This window comes from Triticum aestivum, chromosome 2B, assembly GCF_018294505.1.
Source record: "Triticum aestivum cultivar Chinese Spring chromosome 2B, IWGSC CS RefSeq v2.1, whole genome shotgun sequence".
Classification (NCBI taxonomy): domain Eukaryota; kingdom Viridiplantae; phylum Streptophyta; class Magnoliopsida; order Poales; family Poaceae; genus Triticum; species Triticum aestivum.
In genome coordinates this window covers 125,810,317-125,834,517 of record NC_057798.1, presented here as the reverse complement: position 1 = coordinate 125,834,517, position 24,201 = coordinate 125,810,317, and the positions used below count along the sequence as shown (strand labels likewise).

General features: G+C 43.7%; 3 protein-coding genes and 1 long non-coding RNA gene across 4 annotated transcripts; 1 reads left to right on the top strand and 3 right to left on the bottom strand.

The window, feature by feature from the left end:
* Nucleotides 1–292: 292 nt before the first annotated feature.
* On the top strand, nucleotides 293–5,908 carry LOC123043858 (DEAD-box ATP-dependent RNA helicase 10). Its single transcript, XM_044466444.1, has 13 exons — nucleotides 293–636; nucleotides 722–845; nucleotides 934–1,003; nucleotides 1,515–1,577; nucleotides 2,815–2,889; nucleotides 3,474–3,593; nucleotides 3,952–3,993; nucleotides 4,098–4,172; nucleotides 4,588–4,734; nucleotides 4,904–5,041; nucleotides 5,162–5,273; nucleotides 5,353–5,441; nucleotides 5,550–5,908. Exons 1-13 carry the CDS (start codon nucleotides 444–446, stop codon nucleotides 5,676–5,678), a joined length of 1,377 nt encoding a protein of 458 aa, XP_044322379.1. The 5' UTR covers nucleotides 293–443; the 3' UTR covers nucleotides 5,679–5,908.
* Nucleotides 5,836–6,588, bottom strand: LOC123043859 (uncharacterized). Its single transcript, XM_044466445.1, has 2 exons — nucleotides 6,289–6,588; nucleotides 5,836–6,179 (listed from the first exon to the last, which is right to left on the bottom strand). The coding sequence occupies exons 1-2, from the start codon at nucleotides 6,465–6,467 to the stop codon at nucleotides 6,032–6,034; spliced, it is 327 nt and encodes a 108-aa protein (XP_044322380.1). The 5' UTR covers nucleotides 6,468–6,588; the 3' UTR covers nucleotides 5,836–6,031.
* A 7,476-nt stretch (nucleotides 6,589–14,064) lies between these two features.
* Nucleotides 14,065–14,919, bottom strand: LOC123043857 (uncharacterized). The gene is made up of 2 exons (XR_006419658.1): nucleotides 14,505–14,919; nucleotides 14,065–14,421 (listed from the first exon to the last, which is right to left on the bottom strand). It is a non-coding gene; the product is annotated as an uncharacterized lncRNA (long non-coding RNA).
* Nucleotides 14,920–19,406: 4,487 nt separating this feature from the next.
* LOC123040778 (uncharacterized) lies at nucleotides 19,407–23,909 on the bottom strand. Its single transcript, XM_044463533.1, has 6 exons — nucleotides 23,802–23,909; nucleotides 22,607–22,732; nucleotides 21,267–21,443; nucleotides 20,961–21,014; nucleotides 20,728–20,856; nucleotides 19,407–19,911 (listed from the first exon to the last, which is right to left on the bottom strand). The coding sequence occupies exons 1-6, from the start codon at nucleotides 23,898–23,900 to the stop codon at nucleotides 19,555–19,557; spliced, it is 942 nt and encodes a 313-aa protein (XP_044319468.1). The 5' UTR covers nucleotides 23,901–23,909; the 3' UTR covers nucleotides 19,407–19,554.
* Nucleotides 23,910–24,201: the final 292 nt, after the last annotated feature.

Here is a 24,201-nt window from a genome sequence, read left to right as displayed (position 1 = left end):
AAAAAAGAAAAAAAAACACATTTTTTCGCGAATTTTTGTCCAAAAGCTAAGAAAGACCAATAAAGAACTGAAAAGCCAAAACAAAGGAAAAGAACCATCTAAAAAGCTGAAAATGCGTGCTGAAAAATAAATAAAAAATCTAAAGAGGGTGCCCAGAACGTAACATGTGACGGAGTGTAATATTTGATATGGGCTCCTCCCTGACCAAGGCCGTGGCTAGGCCGAGCATTGCCGGCCCACGAGATTTTCCCCTCCGCCTGCTAGGGTTTATGCCGCAGCGCCGACCCCGCGGCCGTGTGCGCCAAGTTCTGTCTCCCGTCACACAACCAGCAGCCACCGCGCGCCACGCCTCGCAGAACAAACCCACGCCGCCGCCTCCTCCCCTCCTCCCACGCGCGCACAGAAGATCCCCCTCCTCCTCTATCCTCTCTCCTCTCGTAGCCATGGCGGTGGTGGACAAGGCGGTCGCCGGGGGCGGCGAGGCGCAGCAGCGGGAGCCGGAGCCGGAGCCGGCCGCCGAGGCGTCGACGTTCGCTGAGCTGGGCATCTGCCGCGAGCTGGTGGAGGCCTGCGACGCCATGGGGTGGAAGCAGCCTACCAAGATCCAGGCGGGTGCCATCCCCCACGCCCTCCAAGGTACTACCAGCACCGCCGCTGGCCATTATGTGTGCAGTTTATGACGGTCGCCGGTCGTTGATTCTGAGCTCGGTCCTGCGTGCAGGGAGGGACGTGATTGGGCTGGGGCAGACGGGGTCCGGGAAGACGGGCGCTTTCGCGCTGCCCATCATCCAGGCGCTGCTCGAGCACCGCCAGCCCTTCTTCGCCTGCATCATGTCGCCCACGAGGTAACCATTTTTTCGCCTCTCTTTGCTGAGATACGTTTCCTTTTGGGTAGCTTGTGTGGAAGCTTACCGCGCGGTTGTGGTGGTTCAGGGAGCTAGCGATTCAGATTGCGGAGCAGTTCGAGGCGTTAGGGTCAGCAATCGGCTTGGTTTGCTCAGTGGTAAGTGGCGTTGATACAATTGACTGTCTATTTAGTTCTGATATGGATTATTTTCAACAACCAATTGGATGTGCATACTTTAATATGCTTGTGTTCTTGCACGGACCATAGTTCCGATTAACCAGTTGCTGTAATTGCTGGTTGTGAATTGTTGGCTACTCCCTTTGGTTGGCTTGCGGGCATAACATGAACAGGAGTAATGTCGGGGGCGCTGTTAGAATTGCGGCCTATTTCAATGTGGTGAAGCAAATCTACATTTTTAAAGACCATAACTAAATTGAATAAGTTTGTTGTTATACGAGCCCATACTGACAATTTCAATGTTTGTTGATGGCCTTTCTCCTCTGATTACTTCTGCTCAGTATAATTCGATGAAAGTTTCTATCTTCTATTGCATTAAATGTCTCTTGGTGACCATGCTACTACCTACTCAAATCAAGTATTCATCATCAGTTATGAGATTATCGAGTTATATGAATCATTTTCAATTGAGATATTTTCCCTTTTCCAGCTTGTTGGAGGAGTTGACCGGATGCAGCAAGTGTTATCCATTGCAAAACGTCCACATATTGTGGTGAGTATCCTCTACCCAATCGTAACCTAAGACAATATAGGATAGGGATCCTTTGTGCTTTGAAATTGTAAGTGAGGCATGTGGTTAAAATCCACACTCAACCATCAACAAGGTTCGTTTAAATCCCAAAATGCAAAGTTCTAGCATCAGTATTAGCATATACTAATCTTTGGACTTGAGAAATACCCTTTTGGCCAACCTGTGGCTTCTCCGGTTCTCCAATTAGCCAGCTTATCAAGCCTTTTAATGCCCCTTAACTTCCATTTCTAGTAATTCTGTTTGTGAAGGCTCTTGAGGGATTTTATTGATCGATAATATATCTGAAGTTAATATACTCCATTCCAAACAAAGTGCATTTAGAATTATAAATTTTGTCCCAAGTCAAAGTGATATCAAGTTTTCAGGAAAAAGTATTAACAGATATCTACTCCCTCCGTTCCTAAATATAAGTCTTTTTAGAGATTCCAATATGGACTACACACGGAGCAAAATGAGTGAATCTACACTCTAAAATACGTCTATATACATCCGTATGTTGTCCTTATTGAAATCTCTAAAATGACATATATTTAGGAATGGAGGGAGTATATGCACTATATTTTGAAATAGAGGGAGTAATATAAGTGCTTTTAATTTGGAAAGCCACTGTGATGACAAGCGCATCCTTGTACTAATCCGTATAAAAATATAAGACGTTTTTGCAGTTCAATTTGAACTGCAAAAACGTCTTGTATTTTGATACAGAGGTAGTAAGACCCAAGACTCTCCGTTTCACTGAATTTAGCATATATAAGTAGCTTCTAGAGCCGAGAAGACATGGGACTTAGGTATAGAAGATAAGGCCAAGACCTTCCATTGCATAGATACACCAGTGCAAGTAGCAGAGAAGAACACTTTTGTTCGCTTCCATGGTACTCCCTCCGTTCCTAAATATAGGGTGTATAGTTTTTGGCATGGAAATTAAAGAGCGGTCGTGGAGGGTAAATTTCACGAGTTTTGGGCGAGATTACACCTGACTAATTCACATGAGAAAATAGAGGAGTTGTGCTAATGTAAGAAGATGTAATCGAATCCCTAAAGAAATTGTCCAAACGAGTGGTGCAACGCAATACACCTTATATTTTGGATTTTTTTCTCAAAACTCTATACACCTTATATCAAGGAACGGAGGGAGTATTTGAAAACTGTCTTTATCAGGACTTAGCTTGGTTTATGTATCATCTCCTCTAAAATGCAGGTTGGAACTCCTGGCCGTCTTTTGGACCATTTGAAAGATACGAAAGGTTTTAGCCTAACTAAAGTGAAATATCTGGTACGCATTCTTTGCACTTACTCATCTTTTAATTTATACATCATCCTGCCTTTTCATTTATGCCTATGCCATTCTGATTGTTGGATGTTAGGAAAATAATTAGTTGTTACAGATAGAACCTGCATTAAAGAAAGGAGTAATGTGCAATATAGAGAAGTGGCTTCTCACAATTCCTACCTCACCTGTTAAAGTGGAAATTTGCATTTTCTAGGCAGTGTTCCCCTGAAGTGTTAAGCTAGCCATCTAATATAATAAGATATCTTTTCATTTTAATTCCTTAAAGCTTGTTTTGTCAAGCTGAACCACCCTAGCTTGTGTGTTGTGAACTAGAAATACTTAAATGAATCAGTAGCTGTTTTCCATTGCTTGACTGGTTGTTGTAATAGTTTCTTAGTTGCAAATTGTCGCAAATCTGCTATAGTTACTTATCATAAATATGTGTTGATTATACTGTTCGGAGCCTTCATTGTCAACTATTTCTTTACATAACTAGCTCATACCTCCACAATTTGGACCAATTATACCAGCTTGTTTGAACTGAGATGCTTTTGTTTTGACATGTCCTCAATCTTCTTGGTTTCTAGGTACTTGATGAAGCTGATAAATTACTTAATTTGGAGTTCAAGGAATCACTTGATGATATTCTGAAGGTCATTCCTAAAGAAAGGAGAACTTACCTTTTTTCAGCCACAATGACCAAAAAGGTTGGTGGGTATTCAGGCGGTTTTGTGTGAGCCAAAAGGACTAAAACATCAACAGTTTGCCATTGTTGTGCTTGTCAGATTGATGTGGCCTTGTTTACCACTTTGTTTGGTGACTGCACTATAGAGTCTTGAGAAATAGTGCACAGATTGACAGTTTGTCATATAATCGCATTGATTCTGGTGAACTGTGCATCATTTTGTATTTCTAGGAGTACTACTTCAATATGCTCTTCCAAGCTGCAACTATGATGCTTCTAGTCATGAATAGCCTTAATTTTCTAATTGGTGCTTCACGGCTTTGCTACACATACATTTTTGTTAGCCTGAATTCAGAATAGCTTATGAGTTTTCTTTGCAGGTCAGCAAACTGCAACGTGCTTGTCTCAGAAACCCTGTTAAGGTAAAGCCATTCTTCTATTTTAGTCATTCAATGTCAATAGAAGAGGACCTTTTGGGCTGCCTTCTTTCTCTTACTAATATAAGAGGAACTTTTCTTGGGACCAGGTGGAAGTATCCTCCAAATATTCTACAGTGGACACACTTAAACAAGAGTGGTATTTTGTTCCTGCAGATTACAAGGTTAGTTCTTGAACTTCTTAATATAATAATGTAATTTTAAGAAGTGCCGAAATCTGTTTCTGTACCTCAATATCAGGACTTGTAGTTCTGTGCCCATGTAACTTGTGTGATAAAATGCAGGCCCGCATTATCTTGTTGTTTGTTGGACTTACTTTGAACAGAGAATTTGGACTTCTATACATTTGATATTAGCAGTACTGATTAGAGCCTGTTTTGATGAAACCCTTGGACTAAGATTCTCCTCTACATTTAATAAACAATCCTGATAAAGAATGCCCGTGCTTATACCCTTGGACTTCAGAAGATTAGTTTTAATCACATACATGTCCTGCTTTGAGATTAAATTTCTCTATTTACTAACAGTGGTTTGAGTACTGATTTCCCTTTATTCTTCTTTCGCCATTTTTGATTTCAGGATTGTTATCTTGTTCATGTTCTGAATGAGTTGCCAGGGAGCATGATCATGATCTTCGTGCGAACCTGCGAGTCAACAAGACTCCTTGCTCTCACTTTAAGGAATCTTGGTTTTAAAGCTCTCTCTATCAGTGGCCAGATGAGTCAGGTTTACTTCTGTAACTTTTCTATCAGAGACAAAAGTATTTGATTTCCCCATTCAGTTATGCAGCCTTTTGAGGCTGTAAGTGAGTTCCATTATGGACATGTTAGTTTTCTTAACATAAATAATACTACTTCCCAAGGCAAATAATTATTTTAATTCTTCTCTTTATCAGGACAAAAGACTAGGTGCTTTAAACAAGTTCAAAGCAAAAGATTTCAACATCCTTATCTGCACCGATGTGGCGAGTCGTGGTCTTGACATTCAAGGAGTTGATGTGGTTATGAATTATGATATTCCAATGAATTCTAAGGTTTCTACCTTGTTTACTTCAGTACCTGTTGCCGATCATCGTATATTACTTTTATTATTGAGAAGATTGTGCATTTATATTTTGTCACTGATCTTAGATCTTATGCTCCACCAAATGCAGGATTATGTCCATCGGGTTGGTAGGACTGCGCGTGCAGGGCAATCGGGATATGCCGTCTCTTTTGTGAATCAGTATGAGGCTGAGTGGTTTAAGCTGATTGAGCAGCTCCTTGGTAATAGTTTTCCTCGTTGCTTGTCTCGTCACACACATAACTGGAGATTTCTTTCTGAAGCCGTCCCCTATTTTCGCAGGAAGGGAAATTCCGGACCGGAAGGTAGATATGGATGAAATCCTGATACTTCGTGAGCATATATCAGATTCAAAGAGGATTGCACTGACGGTATGTACTCGGCGGAGCAATCAATTTTGAAGTGTCCATAATTGGCTTCCGTAAGTGCTATGACTGCTGCAGTGATACTGAAGTCACCATTTTGTTATTATTCGGCAGAAACTGAGGGAGGACGGTGGTCACAAGAAGCGAAGGAAGGCGGCGGAGGACGACGATGATGAAGAAGAGGAGGCTCCAAGAGGTAACCGACAGAAACCGAGGTCTTTCAAGAAATCATCAAGGCGGTGATAGCACTCGAGTGCAGATAGTCGGAACCTCCTGCCTGATGACCAGTAGAATCCGTACATACCGCTCCACCTCGCAAAAGCTATTTATTGGAATTTTGTCCGTAGTTCGTCCGATGGACCAGCTTTATTGTTAGTTACTAAGTTGCACCAGCGCTATCTATGCTACCTTTGTTTATTTCTCTGTTTGACACAAGATTTTTACATCTAATCTATATGAATATTTCACCTTTACATCGAATTCATTCTCTCATGGATGAGCTCACTGACTGGTTACACTGCTGTAAATCAATTTTCTTCCTGCACGCCCAATGAACTGCCACTTTATAGGCGCAGAGTCGGTCTTGGCTGCCGGCCTTAGATGGGGAGATTGCTGCTTCTGAGCGCATGCGCGACATCGCTGGCGACGGTGATGCAGAAGAAGAGCCAGCCAAGGAACCCGCACCGTCTCCGCCAGTCGCGCCTCCAGCCTCCACGGCACCATGGCTCAGGTGTACCTCCCTGACTGAATAAAGACGAAGAAATCCCAACAGAGAGAAGAGGATGAAGAGGTGAAGAAGGCAGAAATCCCAGTGGGGAAAAGAGGACGAAGAGTTGAAGGGAGTGGAGCTTACCTTGATGAGGCGGAGCCTTCTTCCTTCCTGTCTGCTTTTAACGGGCACGAACCTTGACCGACCTCTTGCTTGGAGTAGGAGAGCGTCATAGGGGCCGAAAGTGAAAGCTGAAGGGATTGGTGTTGCAACCGTGCAAGTAAAGCAACAGAGAAGAAACAGCTGGCCGGTGATGATGCCATGATGGTAGCTACAACCCATCCCTTTCACCGTCCAATCCATGGCAACGAATATCTCTCGATTTTTATTCCATGCTGAAATATCAAAGCTCTAGGCGCTGTACAGTGCACACCGCCAACGAAATTCCGGGAGTGCACTCGCAAGTGTCCGAGATGCTTAGAGCATCTCCAGCCGCCCCCCCACCAGGCCATTTCCAGGCGTTTTTTTCGCGCCGGTGTCGAAAAAACGCTTCAGTCGTGCCCCTAGAATGCCGAATTCCGTCGGCTCGGCCCGTTTTTGCGCCCGGCGGTGAAAAGCGCATCTGGGGCCACATTGCCAAGCGAAAAGTCAAGCTACCCCTCCAGATTCGCCTCCGACCCCCCTGCGCTCGGCCGCAACCCTGTCGATCCCGGCCGTCCACCGCCCACCATACCTAGATAGATCATTCCACGCTGGAAAAAAGAAGAGGTTTCGCCGACGCAGCCTCTCCGCCGCCGTCCGGGCAACTTTTCCGGCGTTCCGGCCGAACAGGGGCTGTACATCACCGGGTTTGCGCCCGCCTTGCCCGCAAGGTGTTCGGTGATTTGCCCGACCCGGCGATGGACTCCGAAGATGAGGAGGCGCTCGCGGCGTTGCTGGAGGAGGAAGCCGAAGCCGACGTCCAGGAGCAGGAGCATCTCATGATGCTCGCCGCCCTGCTCCCGAGCAGTGAAAAGCCGCGGCGAGGTGGCTCGGCGCCTGGGCGGGTGAAAGCGAAGAACCGGCATCGTCTGGAAGGCTATTGCATGCTTTACTCGGACTACTTCGCCGACGCTCTATTGCACGGTGAGAAAACATTTCGGCGCCGTTATCGGATGAGCCGAAAGCTTTTCCTCAGGATTGTGAATTCCATCCGGGAGTTCGACAGCTACTTCAAGTGCAAGATGGATTGCACTGGCACACTTGGATTCACCTCTACGCAGAAGTGCACGACAGCTATGAGAATGCTTGCATACGAGGCTTCCGGTGATTCACTCAACGACTATGGGCGCATGGCCGAGTCCACCACCATTGAGTGTTTCTACAAGTTCCGCAGGGTAGTGGTGGCAGTATTTGGACCGCAATACTTGCGAACACCCAATGCGGAAGACACTGCTCGGATCCTAGCACAGAATGCAGCAAGAGGATTTTCTGGGATGCTTGGAAGCATCGACTGCATGCATTGGAAATGGAAGAACTGTCCGTTTGCTTGGCAGGGATTGTACAAAGGCGCCAAAGGCGGTTGCAGTGTGGTACTTGAGGCAGTGGCCACACAGAACCTCTCGATTTGGCACTCTTTCTTTGGGATGCTAGGAACTCACAATGACATCAACGTCCTGCAGTGCTCCCCTGTCTTTGCCAAGCTTGTTGAAGGTCATTCTCCTCCGATGAACTTCGAGGTCAATGGGCGGCAGTACAACAAGGGTACTATCTAGCTGATGGCATCTATCCGAGATGGTCGACATTTGTGAAGACTATCTCAAACCCTGTGCCAGGAGGTAAGAACGCCTTCTTTGCGAAGGTTCAGGAGGCTTGCAGGAAGGATGTCGCGCGGGCATTTGGTGTGCTCCAATCTCGATTTGTTGTTGTCCGGTATCCTGTTCAGACCTGGTCCAAAGATCAAATGTGGGAGATCATGACTTGCTGTGTCATCTTGCACAACATGCTCATTGAGAGTGAGCAGGAAGAGCCAGTGTTTGACACTGAACCATATTACAGGCAGGGTCCTCTTGCCCAAGTTGATCACCAGCTACCGGTAACCTGGACTGACTACCTCAATACGCGTCAGGAGATCCGAGACCCACAGGTGCATCATGAACTGCAACACGATTTGGTGGAGCACCTATGGAGGCTCAAGGGAGAGGCTGGGGCGACGTGGGGAATGACGTTTGATGAAACTTGAGTTTTTATTTGTTAAACTATATAATTTGTATTGAACTATTTGATTTATATGATGAAACACGCCAAAACACGCTGAACCATGCCGAACTATGTGATGAACTAATTGATTTTTATTTGTATGCGAAAATTCACGCCGAAACAAGCCGAACCGCGCCGAATATGGGCCGATTCACGCAGATATCGGGCCGTTTTAGACACAATTGGGCCGAATAATGGGCCGAAATCGGTGCCTGGGAGCGACCTGGGGGCGACGGCTGGGTGCCCAACCACACCCAGCGCCGAGTTTGCCGCCGGCTCACCCCCAGGCCCGCTCTTTTTCGGCGCCCTGGGGGGCCGAACAGCTGAAGATGCTCTTAGCCACAGGGGACAGGATCTTATCTCAACAAGAGATGGTAGAAACACACCAAGAGAGGAGATGAGACAAAACGTATGAACGCCAGGCGGTTTTTATTGAGAAAAAGCGGGTCTAGCAGAATCGCCTCCCTCGCTTCAGTGGCATAAATGTTGGGGATCGCTTCAAATCGAGCCGCGACCCTCCATATTTGAAGGTTGTGGTGAGATCTTTGGAGCACACTCCATTTGGAAAACGGTTTGGCCACTCTTCTCACCGCACCACTTCAGTGACCCTCGCTTCAGTGACATTTCTCCTCCCGCTCCTCTTCTCACCGCACCACTCTCCCCCCGTTGTGATGCCGTCTCCGGATGCCCACAACCCCCACAGATGACGTCAACGTCATGGAATCCTCCTCCCCCCTCCCCCGGCGATTCCCGCTCCTCCGTCGGCCCCGACGACAACCTACCATCGCCTAGGCCAGCACTTTGTCCACCTCTGAAAATGATTGAAGGCGATGCTCAAGATACAAGGAGTGGTGGAGGCAATGAAAAACAAGATCATCGAGTTGATGAATGAATATGGAGGAGAGGAAGCTGGAAGAGAAGAGGATGAGGTGGGATGCTATGCAAGCAAGTACATGATGCAAGGAAGATATGGAGGTGCATAGGCTTAAACTTGAGAAGGACCGCCTGATGCACGACAAGATAACCAAGGAGAACCGGTTGGTGATGTTGGACCGCAATATCATGGATCCAATGTCAATATAATTTTGCAAGTTCACTCAAGCGACAATCATGCATTCTAAGATGGCATGGAGCACCCAACACACCCGAGGAGGAGATGTTGCACATAACGGAGGAGGGGGCGGTGCAAACACCGGAGGAGGAGCCGACGACATGTGATTGGTACATTCGATTGAATGTGCATGATGTTTTATTTTTTGTTCATGCAACTTGTTTAAAAATGTGTGCTTGGTTGCTAATTGATATGTAACATTTAATTCAAGTGTGGAATGAAAACTAACAATAGAAATATTTCGAAGACAATACGACGGCTCTGAATTTGCAAGTCGCCTCGACAGCCTCCAAAATTCAATGCACCACATTTCATATGCATTTTAGCGACTACACATATGGCGATTCTGCTAGAACTGCTGTAAGCGGCGTGCCCAATTATCCCACAAAACTCGCCAGCTATTTCACCGTTGGTAGCAAAAGTATCATTACTATACACACTGTACAGAACTGCTGTAAACTGCTAGAACTGCTGTAAACTGCTGTAAGCGGCGTGCCCAATTATCCCACGTGGAGGCCCATCTGTCCCGGTTCGTGTTTGAAGCGGGACTAATGATTGGAGGTATTAGTAACGACCCATTAGTCCCGGTTCATGAACCGGGACTAAAGGCCCTTACGAACCGGGACTAATGGGTGTTTTCCTACTAGTGTGTCTAAAAAAATATTACTATACACACTACATCCTTTACAAAAACTAGACACAAGGAAAATAAGCATGTGGGTGGTTTTGTATTCATTTATCTATCTAGATGGAACATGAGGCATACGAGCGTTCCAAATGATTTTTGCCTCTGGATTTAGCATGACATTTATTGATTTTAGAGTTTTATATTTTATCTATGTTTATCTCAAAAGTGGAGAGGACAAAACAAGAAATAAATAATCAAAATTCTTTGAGAGGTCTATCTCAAGATGGAGACTTCATTGGATTATTGCATTGATGCTCGAGTCAATTATCATCTTTGGCTATGGTTTACTTCTATCCCGCAAAAGAAAGTCTTTGTTATTAAATGTTTCTAGAACCGAAAGGGACTAAATATCTAGTGCAGTAGAACTTATGGTGCATCACCTGCTGATCTTTAGGCGTCGAACTATGTATCCTTTATATTTGAAACCGACTATCCTCCAAGCTTCTAAATCTCGCCCGATACGACCGACCTAATGATATAGATAATAGCATATCATTTTGAGAGAATTCCTTATTTGGCCCTTTCTTAAAATCTGGTTCCCTATTTGGCCCTAGAAATTTCATTTTTCCCTTTTTGACACCATGAATCCATTTTATTCCTTCCATGACAATTCCATCACTTTTTGCTGTTAACACCGTCAAATGCAACTTGAAAATTCTTATTTACCCCTGCTTTAGCATGCTGAAAAAACCCAGAAAAATCAAACTGAACCGTACACGTCCTCTGCTGATTCACTTCTCTCCCGATTTCCCTTCCTTCTCCCCAAGCACTAGGGTGTGTTTGGTTTCTATCACGAAGTGGAACGGCACGGGTCGGTTCCGTCCTCAAGGCCCATTCATGCGTTCGGATAGTCAAACGAACGAGAACCACCTGGTTCCAGGAACGGCATATTCCCTGTTTATGCCGTCCCGCGCGGTTCCTCCAAATCGAGCGGACCACGCGGAACCGCTCGCCCGTCTCTATCGCACGAAGCCTCTTGCTTCTCCTTCTCTCGCACGAATCTGGCTCCCTCCCTGGATCCGCGCCGCCAACTACCCCCCCTGGATCCACGCCGCCGGCCGCTCCTCCCTGGATCCGCGCGGCCGACCGCTCCTCTCCTTCAACAACGCCGACGGCTGCTCCTCTCCTTGAACCGCTCCGCCGGCCGCTCGCTCCTCTCTCTTATCCGCGCCGGCGGCCGGGAAGACGGGCGCCAATGCCCAGCGCCCAGCCGACAACCATGGCACAGTGGTGTGCGGCTCATGTTTGGGAATACATGCGGCAGAGGGGCTGCGGATGCGGGGCTCACGGCCGGGAAGAGGAGCAGGCGGCCGACGCGCGTGGTACCGGCAGCCGCGCGGCCAAGGCTGGGAAGAGGGGCACCGGATCCATTGCTCAGGCGGCAGTCCGGTAGAAGAGCGATGGTGGCCGGCTCGGGTGGCAGCTGCGTTTTTTTCCTTTTGCAATTGTTCTTGCCAATTTGTACATGCTTGTTCTTGCCTTTTGCAAAAGTAAATTTGTGCATGTGTAAATTTGTTAGTAAATGTATGGTTGTGTATGTATATAGACTACTGATGTCAATAGTGGTGATGCAAAGATAAACAAAATGTTGTTTTCGAATTTAAATAAAATGCTTCTAGAAATAATATCAATGCTGCATAGATTGCTAGAAAAGCAAACACAAATTTGAACATTTTTCATTCGATTCCATTCCACCAACCAAACATTGAGATGTAACCATTCCATTCCACCTCATTATTCATACCAAACACAGAGACGGAACCGTTCCGTTCCTGTGGAACGGAACCATTCCATTCCATTACACTTCGTCCCCGAACCAAACACACCCTAACCCTACCGCGCGGCGCGAGGCATGGAGGAGGGCACGGAGGACGCTGCTATGGATGGCGCGGGTGGAGGGCAGAGGGCGCCAAGCAGTAAAGGACGGGCGAGGCGGCGTTGTGCAGGGCAAGTTGCGGCGCCGGAGGTCCGTCGCTGGCCTTCTCCCGCTGCCAGCTGGACGACCACGTCGTGCGCGCCCGCGTTGCCCGACCAGCTTCCCCCGGGCGTGGTTCCCTGCCCGAGTGAGTGTTTGACCAACTTCCCACATGATGCGCGTTGTGTGCAAAGAGAGTAATTGAGATGGATCTCTTCTGTGGGTGTGTGCTTTCCATGCTTGAGTGTGCTTGCGGTGTGTGCGTGATTTGATTTGTGCGTTCTGTGCAAGGAGAGAAATTGAGATGGATCTTATTTGTGTGGTGTGCGTGAAGAGAGAAACCGTGAGATTGTTGTGCCTGTGTGTACTGCTCATACATGTTTGTGCACTGGTTCTTATTAATATGAGTTTCTCAGTACAGTCTTGTTATATAATTTTGCTTCTACTCCAATGGGCCCATGCATTCTGTCCACGCGCCACTGTCACCATTGCTTTTGACTTCCGGTTCACAATTTTGGTCACAAAATATATCAGGGGTAAAATGGACTTTCATGTTGTATTTAACGGTGTCAGTTATCAAAACTGACGAAAATGACATAAAGGGAACAAAATGAAGTTTGAGTGTCAAAACAAGAAGAATTTTTTTACTAGGGCCAAAAAGGAAACCAAACTTTAAGGAAGGGCTAAATAAGAAATTCTTTCTATCATTTTGTACCATTTTCATACATACCATACGACATAGACAGAAATATCGACCAATATGGCCGTTATCTGAGGGGTATGTATCGTTTATATTTAGAACGATCATAGATGACAATAGTTCTTTCTCGGAAAGAAGTGAAAAATAAATAAAATTTTGTATTTACAACTTCATAATATTATCAAAGTTATGCATAACGGTTTGTAAGAACGCATATATAAATTGATTTTAGATTTTAGTAAGGATTTTGTGAATCTTTTTCAAATAGTTTCTTGATTAACAAGTCAATACAGTGAGAACTATATGCTCCTATTCACTTTCAGAGACCGCTCTGAGTTTGCCGGTTTTGCGGCTATGCTGAAACATTGACATCATGCATTTTTTGTACTAAAAAGACATGTTTGAAGAAGAGTAATGCAAAGAACTTCAAATTTGTTCTCTTTGATATAACTAAATATCGTACAATATACCATCCGATATGCCGAAGTCAAATCGATACAAAGTAAATATCTGATATTTTCTTTGAACACAACTAAATATCTAATATTGTGAATCTACTATCCTCAGACATTATAAAAAACATTAAAATAATCCGGCTCCTGACTCCTGAGAGCATGTGAGGTGATTTAGAGGGCGTTTTGCCCCACATGAGACCGACGGCAATAATTATTTGCTAGGCCATCTCATCATGGAACCCCCCCTAATGGGTTTTATAGTTAACTAATGACGAAACCGTTAAGGTGTAATGATTTAGTATTTCAGGTGGTAATTTCACCAAAAAAAGGTATTTCAGGTCGTAGTCAGTGATGCTAGTTTGAAATTAACCATGCTGACCCCCCAAAATGAGCTAAGAAACAACACGCTTTAGTTGAAAATTTACAGGGAGCATCTGCTCAATGAGTCTTAAGGACAACCGTCTTCTAAAGACATGCACCTGCACCTAAGGCTGTGTTTGATAGTAAAATGTTATATAAACTAAAGTATTAAAAACTACAGTAATTTTGCATGTAGGTGTGAGATACCATAGTTTTATCAAAACAGAGTATTTTGAAGTATTCATAATACATACAACCTGTTTGGCTGTTGCCGCATAACGCTGTAAATTTGCTGTTAAGCCGTCGTGTTTAAGCACTCAGCAGCTCTGTTTTTTAAAAAGAGGGTTGGGGTTCTTTTTTTTATGCAGAGAAAAAACTGCAATTTGACCAATACAGTATTAAAAGCACAGTTTTTAGGCGCAACCAAACAGCTTATTGTAAATAAAACTATGATAATCTCAAAAACTGTAGTATTTCCAAAATATTTAGAAAATACTTTGCTATCAAACGGGGCCTAACCGCGGGTTGAACACACTGCAAAATCCCATTTGGTTACCCTGCTGTAAATAAATCTTCCTCCCGTGCACCAGATGGAGTGGCACTTCGTAGACGCTGTTCTTTGCCACCGGCGAAGTCGAACGTGGCTGGCCTTAGACGGAGAGATCACTGCTTCTGAGTTGGCGTGCGACGTCGTTGGCGACGGTGAGGCAGAAGAAGAGCCAGCCGAGGAGCGCCGCCCGCACCGTGGCCGCCAGCCGCGCCTCCATTCTCCACGGCACCATTGCATCCAGCAACACCACAACCTCGCTTCTGCAAGCAGCTCCCTGAATAAGGACCCAGAAATCATCCGTAACGTGGAAAAGAACATGAAGAATTGAAGAAGGAGAGCTTACCTTGGTGAGGCAGAACCTTCTTCCTGTCTGCTCTTAAGGGGCATGAATCTTCAGTTCTTCACCATCCTCTTGGAGTAGCAGAACGTCATACGGGTCGAAAGGCGAAAGTGGAAGCTAAAGGAATTGGTGTTGCAGGCGTGCAAGCAAAGCAAGAAGAAATAGGTGGCGGATGTGGTAGTAATGGCAGTAGCCATCACCCATCCCTTTCACCTTCCAATCCATGGCAACAAATATCTCTTGATTTTTATGCTAAAAATCTAAGTTCTATGCACTGTATACTGGCAATGATAGCCCGGCGGCTGCTCAGGGCATCTACAGCCAAGTAGGTTGGGAGTGGCCTCGCAAGTGTCCGAGATGCTTAGCCAGGGGACGGGATCTGAGAGCGTCTACGACCGGGCGCCCCAAAATTGCTCGGTCGATGCCCAATCACTAAACCACAGGCTTCTCACATTGGCCCTATATATGTCTGGACCAACCGACACTTCTAATATTCAGATTAAATCTAGGCTGGGTATGAAGAGGTCTGGATGTGTCCGAACACGTCGTCACATTAGTCGGCCCTAGTCTGGCCCATCCCGACCCCACAAATTCCTCCCTTTGGACGAACCCTAGACTGAAGGCAATCCATTCACTCCACTCTCTCTATCAGTCTTCTCCACTCCCAATCCCCCCACCCCCACTTTCATTCGATGGCTAACCACAGTAGCAGTGCAGGCTCCGATGGTGGATATGGCGGCTCTGACGAGTGGGCGAGCCTGCTGCGTGGTACGGAGCCGGACGATGTGAAGGAGACCGCCCTCCGCAGTGCTGAGGCGGCTGTGGCCGAACCAGGGCGACAACAACAACTCCGCTTCCGCGCCCTCCCCCATCGCCCGACGACACAACACCGGTGACGTCACTGGCCCTCCCGCTTTGCGCAGCTTCGGCCGCTCCGTGCTCGTCCAGGTACGCCCATCACCACTGCAAGCTCAATCTGCTCCGGTTGGGGTACCCGGATACCGTTGGGTCCTCGTGCCCGTGCCCGCGCAGGTGCCGGGGCGGACTAGGACACCCAAATATGAGGCATGGGTAGCCCACCACGAGCGGCAACGAGTGAGGGAGAGGGCGGCGGCAGGGGAGGTGCGTGATGACCCACAAGTATAGCGGATCTATCGTAGTCCTTTCGATAAGTAAGAGTGTCGAATCCAACGAGGAGCAGAAAGAAATGACAAGCGGTTTTCAGCAAGGTATTCTTTGCAAGCATTGAAATTATCGGCAACATATAGTTGCATGATAAGATAATTCGTAACAGGTAACAAGTAATAAAAGTAACTAAGGTGCAACAAGGTGGCCCAATCCTTTTTGTAGCAAAGGACAAGCCTGTACGAACTCTTATATAAAGCAAGGCGCTCCTGAGGACATATGAGAATTACTGTCAAGCTAGTTTTCATCATGCTTATATGATTCAGGTTCGTTACTTTGATAATTTGATATGTGAGTGGACCGGTATTTGGGTGCTGTCCTTCCTTGGACAAGCCTCCCACTTATGATTAACCCCCCTCGCAAGCATCCGCAACTACAAAAAAAAAGAATTTAGATAAATCTAACCATATCATGAAACATATGGATCCAAATCAGCCCCTTACGAAGCAACACATAAACTAGGGTTTAACCTTCTGTCACTCTAGCAACCCATCATCTACTTATTACTCCCTCCGTTCGGAAATAGTTGTCATCAAAATGGATAAAAGAGGATGTATCTAGATGTATTTTAATTCTATATACATCTCTTTTTATTCATTTTGATGACAAGTATTTTTGGACGGAGGGAGTACTTCCCAATGTCTTCCCCTAGGCCCAAATCATGGTGAAGTGTCATGTAGTCGACATTCACATAATACCACTAGAGGAGAGACAACATATATCTCATCAAAATATCGAACGAATACCAAATTCACATGATTACTTATGACAAGACTTCTCCCATGTCCTGAGGAACAAAAGTAACTACTTACTAAGCATATTCATGTTCATAATCAGAGGAATATTAATTATCATAAGGATATGAACATATGATCTTCCACCGAATAAACCAATTGGCATCAACTACAAGGAGTAATCAACACTACTAGCAACCCACAGGTACCAATATGAGGTTCTGAGACAAAGATTGGATACAAGAGATGAACTAGGGTTTGCGAGGAGATGGTGTTGGTGAAGATGTTGATGTAGATTGACCCCCTCTCGATGAGAGGATCGTTGGTGATGACAATGGCTTCGATGTCCCCCTCCCGGAGGGAAGTTTGCCCGGCAGAACGGCTCCGCCAGAGCCCTAGATTGGTTCTGCCCAGGTTCCGCCTCGAGACGGCGGCGCTTCGTCCCGAAATTTTGTTCTGACTTTTTCAGGTCAAAACACACCATATAGCAGAAGATGGGCACCAGAGGTCTGACAGGGGGCCCACAAGGCAGGGGGTGCCCCCCCACCCTTGTGGATGGCTGGTGGCCCCCCTTTGGTGCTTTCTTCGCCCAATATTTTTTATTAATTTCAAAATGACTCTCCGTGAAGTTTCAGGACTTTTGGAGTTGTGTAGAATAGGTTTCTAATATTTGCTCCTTTTCCAGTCCAGAATTCTAGCTGCCGGCATTCTCCCTCTTCATGTAAAGCTTGTAAAATAAGAGAGAAAAGACATGAGTATTGTGCTATAATGTGTAATAATAGCCCATAATGCAATAAATATCGATATAAAAGCATGATGCAAAATGGACGTATCAGTGCGGCCGCCGCACGCCGGGGGAAGGGGCCTGCGAGGAAATGGTGATTTCCTCCACCCTTATCCGTTTTATCTATGTTTTTAGTCATTTTTAGTATGAGTTTGCAGTCGGCGATGGATTTTGATCCTTTTTGTCTGGCATGAGCTATGGTCCTTTTGTATCGGATGAATTTAGTATGTTTGTTATTATTAAGCGTGCTCTTTGTGTCCATATACGTAGCATTGTATGTGTTGCATGGATTTGGTGGTTCGGATATGAGGACACGACTGTGACTTAACCAAATGAGGGGTGCCCAGTCCACTTCGTGTGCATGTGTTCGGTTACGTTCGCATGCGTCTGAGGGGCCGGATTTGGTGTATCCGGCTGTAGATACTTTTAGAGAGAAACAAAACACCCGAAGGGAGGAGAAGGGGAGTTGAGTGATGACAACTTACGTGAGGCAGGGCGAGAAAGATAGAACGTAGGCACATATGTGTTGAGTGTGTGGGTGCCTTTTGTATGAACTCTAATAAAGGTTTGATGTTTCCTACATGGACCCTGGCAATGAATGAAACTCTCTTAGGAGGCTCATTCGAGCGAATGGCGTCATAAGAGAGCTTTCCCTACAAAAACAACTTTCAAGGAACTTACAGGAATTGCCATGCTATAATAGAGACATTTGTCATGCTAAGGAAAATAATTGTCATGCTATAGTAGAGAAAATTGCCATGCATTTCAAGAATTTGGCCATGCTAGCTTGAGCAGATAGAATTTCCATGTGTTCCAAGGATTTGCCATGCCACTGTAGAGAATTGCCACGCTAAGAAAAAAAGGGAAGTTGTCTACATATTCAGGATTACTATGCTATAAAGTAATTTCACTAATATTCAAAATAGTTTTGAGAGGAACAAGAAGCGTTCGGGGGGGGGGGGGGACCAGAAGGGTTTTGGGGTTTATCCGGCAATATCGGGTATTACCGATAAATTATATATATGTGAAATATATTTTGGTGATGTTAAATTAATATTAAAAGCCTCTAATAATAGTTAGAGGCTTTTATATATAATTTAATATCAATAGGCCTTAAAAGGACACGTGGTGGAGAGCTACTTGGGCCACTTGGACCCAAATAGAGGTGGCGCCCCTTCCTCCCTTGTGGAAGGAAGGGGGGATGCCGAATTGGAGGGGAAGTCCCCCTCCTCTTGGCTGGCCAAGGGAGGGAGACTTTCCCCCCTTTGTGTGGCGCCCCCTCTCCCCTCTTCAACCTATATATACTAGAGATCTGGGCACTTTTGAACACACAAGTTTTGAAGTCTTCTCTAATTCTCTAGTTCTAGTTCTAGTTGATCCTAGTTGATCAATTAGAGCTAGACCTAGATCCTCTAATCCTTATAATTAGAAGCACAGTGTGGTTCTAATCTTCTACCTCTAATTCTCTAGAAACGATTAGTTCTGGACAGTGAAGCGCTGCTAGATTGTTAAGACAGTACGCTTGCAACTCGTAGAGATGCCGTGCTTTCGGTCTTCCGTTCGAGGGACTGTTTTTGGGCAGTTTGTGGGATCGTTGATCTACGGTTCGAGGGGCTCCAAGTACGATCTACACTGACTTATCTCTTTCGCTGCAACTCGGAGTCGGTAATGATCTGATCCAAACCATTTATCACATCTTCATAGTGTTCCTGGGTGATCGTAGGGCGATTTTGTTTGTTTGTTTTCTACTATGTTTTCCAACATTATACACGCTTATAGGTGGACTCATGGGGTTCTTCATCAATCGACACACAAGTTGCGTCATGGTTTACCACCTACTAGCTTCGTCCTCCTAGCGTATAAGCACCTTTCAAGTATCTGATGGTCAAAGGGCAGGACAACGCCTCAACATGATTGTAAAGATTAGAGGCTAAACAACGACTAAGAATACGTGTGACATAAACATTACAACCCTTGGTCCTCCTTGTGGATAACAACAACCCATGATATTGTATACATCCTTGGTGGTGCGACATGTGGCTTCCCAATCATCGTCGCGATTTCTTCACGTCAAATCGGTAGCACGAGCAATTTGCACTCAATTTGTGTCAATGTGATAATTCCTAGTATGCATGATAGACAGCCTTCGGAGTTTGGTCAATTTCTAGTGCATTTGTTGTTTCTATGATAAACTTGTTTCTCGATGTATACTCAAAATTTATAGGAGTAAATTCATCGCTAATGTGCATAATACAGTAACACATAGTGTCTTATTAGGCCAGTATGAGTTTGGGAAGACAAACTCAAGGGAAACATTATTACACCACCACGTTCAAAGTACACCTTAGTATTACACACAACCTCCTGGCCCGCCATAGAAGCACCCGGAATTAACAATAGGAGTGATAGAATAACATTTATTGTTGGATATAACAGTAGGCAAGTCCTTCATGATGGGGCTGCTCCTTCCATCCCATTCAATGAGGCGCAAGTCAGTAAACGATGCCGCACGTCCCTTGCCACCAGGAAGGACGCCACTGCCCAGTGGAGGAGTTGGAAGCGCCCTTTCTGCGAACACGAAGCCACCAAACGAGAACTGGTTTGCCTTTTTTGCCATGTATGTGAACAATGATTGTGGGTAGTAGCCCACAGCCGTTGGGACGCCGTTGAAGCCATAGTACACCCACCAGTGTCCACTTTGGTCATCCTATCATAGATCATTATTCACAGTTTAAGTAATATATCAAAATTAAGGAGTGCTTCGGTCCATGCCTCATAAAACAAAACAAAAGAACAATTTATTTTATCCACCATTTTTTTGACCAAGACATGCCGGGTATTATTAATTAGTTGGCTGATCAGGGTGTCAGATCCATTTTACACCCTAGATCCAAATTAGAACCTATCTTCTGAAGGGAAATCAATCGAGAAGTAGTGTGATCTAGTGATGGCAAGCAACCGCTCCTAGCTTCTTGCCGCTTAAGATCGGAAGTCGTTTTTTTAGAGCAGAAAGTTGGGAAGTCGTTCTTTCAAGAGATCAGAAACTTTAAGCAAGAGTAAGAGACCGACATGATAATTTTGAATGGGTTGTAGCGCAAAACATTAGAATGGTTCGACAATTTTAACACATGGTCTTGGATTCTCAAAAAAAAAAACACGTGTGGAGTAAGCTACTTCGAGTCTCTGATCAAATTAGCTTCGTTTTGTCAGGACACAATCGTGGGGATGTAGCAGCTGATGCTTTCACTATAAAGTTTTCTTTAGTGGTGGTGCTCATAAAAAAATTCATGTCAAATATAAGCAAATCTGATATCATTTGTTTAAGTCTAGCTTTTACTGCAAACAACGAGTAGAACATTCCATAAAAAACAAGAATACGCCTAGAAGATTGTGTTACAAGGTTTATAGAAAGAAATTTAATCATCGTTCATTTTTTGCTGGGTATTCATGTAAGGCTTAAGAATTAAAAAATATAGCCACCTATATAGCATAACTGAGAAACATGTTCTAACATAAATCTTACCTTCAACACTCGAAGCGTAACCTTTGAAGATGGGTTTATGCGAGCTCCCGGAGTAACAGTAGCGCCGCTTGCTGCTATGAAACCGGGACAATCCATGTTGTAGCACCCGGTACTCTCATATCCATCCCTCTGTTACATGGATAATCATTCATGCGGACATATGTATGTAAGCTTACGATCATAGGCAGATCATTTCCTGGAAAGTAAAGTAATTCAAAACATCTATAGCATACCGTCCAGTAGGTAAATAAATGAGGATGAGAGTCACCATATTTTTCTGGAGCAATCTAAAATGAAGAGATACAAGTTAGAAAAAAGTTAAATCACCTATTAAAAGTAACAAAAAGTAAGGGTGTACCATAAACAACCCCATAAATAGAAAATATAACACAGTAGTGTTCTTTATAGTTTGACAAAAATACGTAGTTAGGTCCCCTAGAAAAACTTAGCTAGCTTTCTAGGGAGTCCCGATTTGAGGTCTAAAACAGTTATAAACACAAACAAAATAGGAACTCATGTGAATAAAGAAGTTTTCTTACATGCCATCCAACACTAACTCCATTATACCTTGATTTCCGGCCATCTCCACTGTGGCCAACCCAAATTCCACTGCGAGTTAATTGACCACGTTTTAGCTCATGGCTGTACACATCAGTGGTGACATGCAATCCATAGTAGCTAGCATCAGGGCCTCCCCATAAGTCATGCGTTGCATACTGCATGGTGAACACATCCAAATTTATAAGACGGGAAATAAGAAAGTAACAGAGCAAACATGCATCTCTATCATCTAGAAATATGTATATATAGCTAAGAAACAACACTTCCATAGTTGTGTTCAGCCCTTCGCCACAAAGAAACAAGAGTTCCCAACGAAAAAAATCATGGAATTATCAGTTGATCTTAGATTAGAATGAACAAGAAAATGTGTTAAAGATAATAAATTTAATGGATAGCTTACTTATCTACTGTATGTGGTCGAATCATTACATGGTTTTGAAAACATTAGGAGTAACATGTGTGTTTGCATTTATTTTTCAACATTTTCTTTGGAACATTTATGTTATATATTGTACAAACAACAAAACTCACATTCTTATGTAAACTGAGAACCAATTTACTACAATGCATCCCTAGTGATATGATTAGGAGTGTGGTTGTCTGTAGGCCGAGCTCCATGGAAGCCCTTATCCTCACCCCTCCAACATTGCTTTGAGACTTGTGCTAGCCAACTAATTTATTACTTGAAAGTTTCTCTCAAATGAAACAACATATATACTTCAAACTTTGCAAGTAAAATAAACTTTAGAACTTTAATGTGTGAAAAACTTTCAGATTTTTTGGTCCAACAAAAATATACAAAATGAGATTTTTTGAGTAAAAAAGTTATAAGTATTTATGGCATAACAAACAAAAGTTTTTCCTATATTGTAGTTAGATCGTTTTGCTGTCCAGCAAAGTTTGAAGTTCATATGTTTATTTGTTGGGGATAAACAAAAGAAGGCAAAATTGACTGCACGGATAGCGATGCAGAAAATGGGTGGCTAGATAAGGTGTGCCATAGAGCCTGAGCTCCACCACAACTTTCCCTATGGTTAGCAAGGAAGTACATAAAGATGCAAAATTAACTAAAAATATTACATAAGCCACCACCATATCTATATCAAAGGTTAAAATGTGGGTTATTTACAAATCTTGTCAGTTTACAACTACAATAAACAAAAATAAAACAAAAAAGTATTACAAAACACATGAAGAACTACAATTAGTACTAAGTAAAATCTTGAAGTGTAAATCAACACATACATTTAGATGAAACACCTGTAACCCGGGGTTAAATGAAAATGACTTTCAATACAATAAGTCAATATAAACTCACATATAGTACACCAGATGAATTATTTCCTTGTCCGGAAAATTTTGCCTCGAGGGAATTTGACTTCAGGCTTGGTAACTTCCGTTTGGCTAAACTATATACCATATCTTGTTGCAGTGAATTATTACCCTTCAAGGTGAAATATAAGATGTACATCAAACATGAAAATTTTGATGTTGATGGTGTAATAATGCAATACACTGGTGCATGTGCTTGGACATAATAGTATTGAACTAGGAAGCTAGTGTCATGAACTAATGAAGGTTCTACATACTAGATAACAGAAACATAACTAATACCACATTTCAATGAACAATGCTGACTACAAATATGGTTTGGTGGTGAATTTCAATGATATGTATAGGTGAACACAAATCATTTCACATCTAGTTCCTTTCCACGCGGATCTACATACTCTAGGTAAAGATTAATTGCAAATAGTTCCTATTCTTTCTTTGCATCCATCCTACTACCATTGCTATTAGCAAACGAGCATGCAATAGTGGTTAAAGGAGCCAACTTAATAATAATTGACTAATATAGATAGGTAAGAAAAACACATAAAATGTGATAACAGATCATAACAAGTTCTGGTTACCAAGGGTAACTATGTACTTGACCTAATTTTTTTGTTGCTAGTTCCCTTCTCTCCCCCTACCTATAAAATACACTTGTAATGATAAACCTCACTGGCTGTGTAAGCAGTCTAATTAAATTTGTTCAGGGTGGGCTAACACCCCCTAGGATTTTCAAAGAAACTATGTACTCAGGCTAAATACCACTCATTTGATCTAAAAAAGCCAATAGGGCACCACATCTCACACTTCCTTCACCTCCAACCCCGAAAGAAAGATGGGAAATATAGGAACCAAAGAATGCAATATGTTGGTAACATCAGATGGGGATTGTCTTAGAGTCCCCCCTTTCCTAGATGAGGTTTCCTACTGTGGCCAGGGAAGCAACAGCATGGTAGCACCTATATGATGCATTAAAATTTTAGTTCCTTGTCGATCCATGTTCCCATCATTCCCTAGCCTATATTTAACTCCACCATACATCCGTATTATTTCTCTTAAAATACACAACTTAGTATTAGAAAAAAATCACTAGAGAAAACAAGATTTGGCACGCCACCAGTAATAACAACGCTCACAAGCACATAAAGTTCTATGAAATAGTATTGTATTCAAACATTTACCTCTTGAAGAACAGGGTATAGTCGAACACCCCTGTTCGGATGTGCAAGAAGAAATATAAATACATGCATTGTTTGTAGGAATAAACTAAGTTTGGCCATTTTGGGATGCTTGAGGATGAAGAGCACAATGTTCTCGGCGGAACCCCCTATATATAGATCTGATGTGTGCGTATGGTAGGTACACATAGGGTGTCCTTAATGAAGATTTAGTAGTTGTACAAAATATGCGGATCCTCCTAAGAAAATATTGATTCATTGATATGTTCAATCATGCATATTAATACTTATTCTATCTTTTGCAAGGATAATATATATACACGCATATCTTACATCTTTACATAAACAAATTAACTGTATAGGTGTAATTTTTCTATATTAAAAATAATATATATGCAAGAAA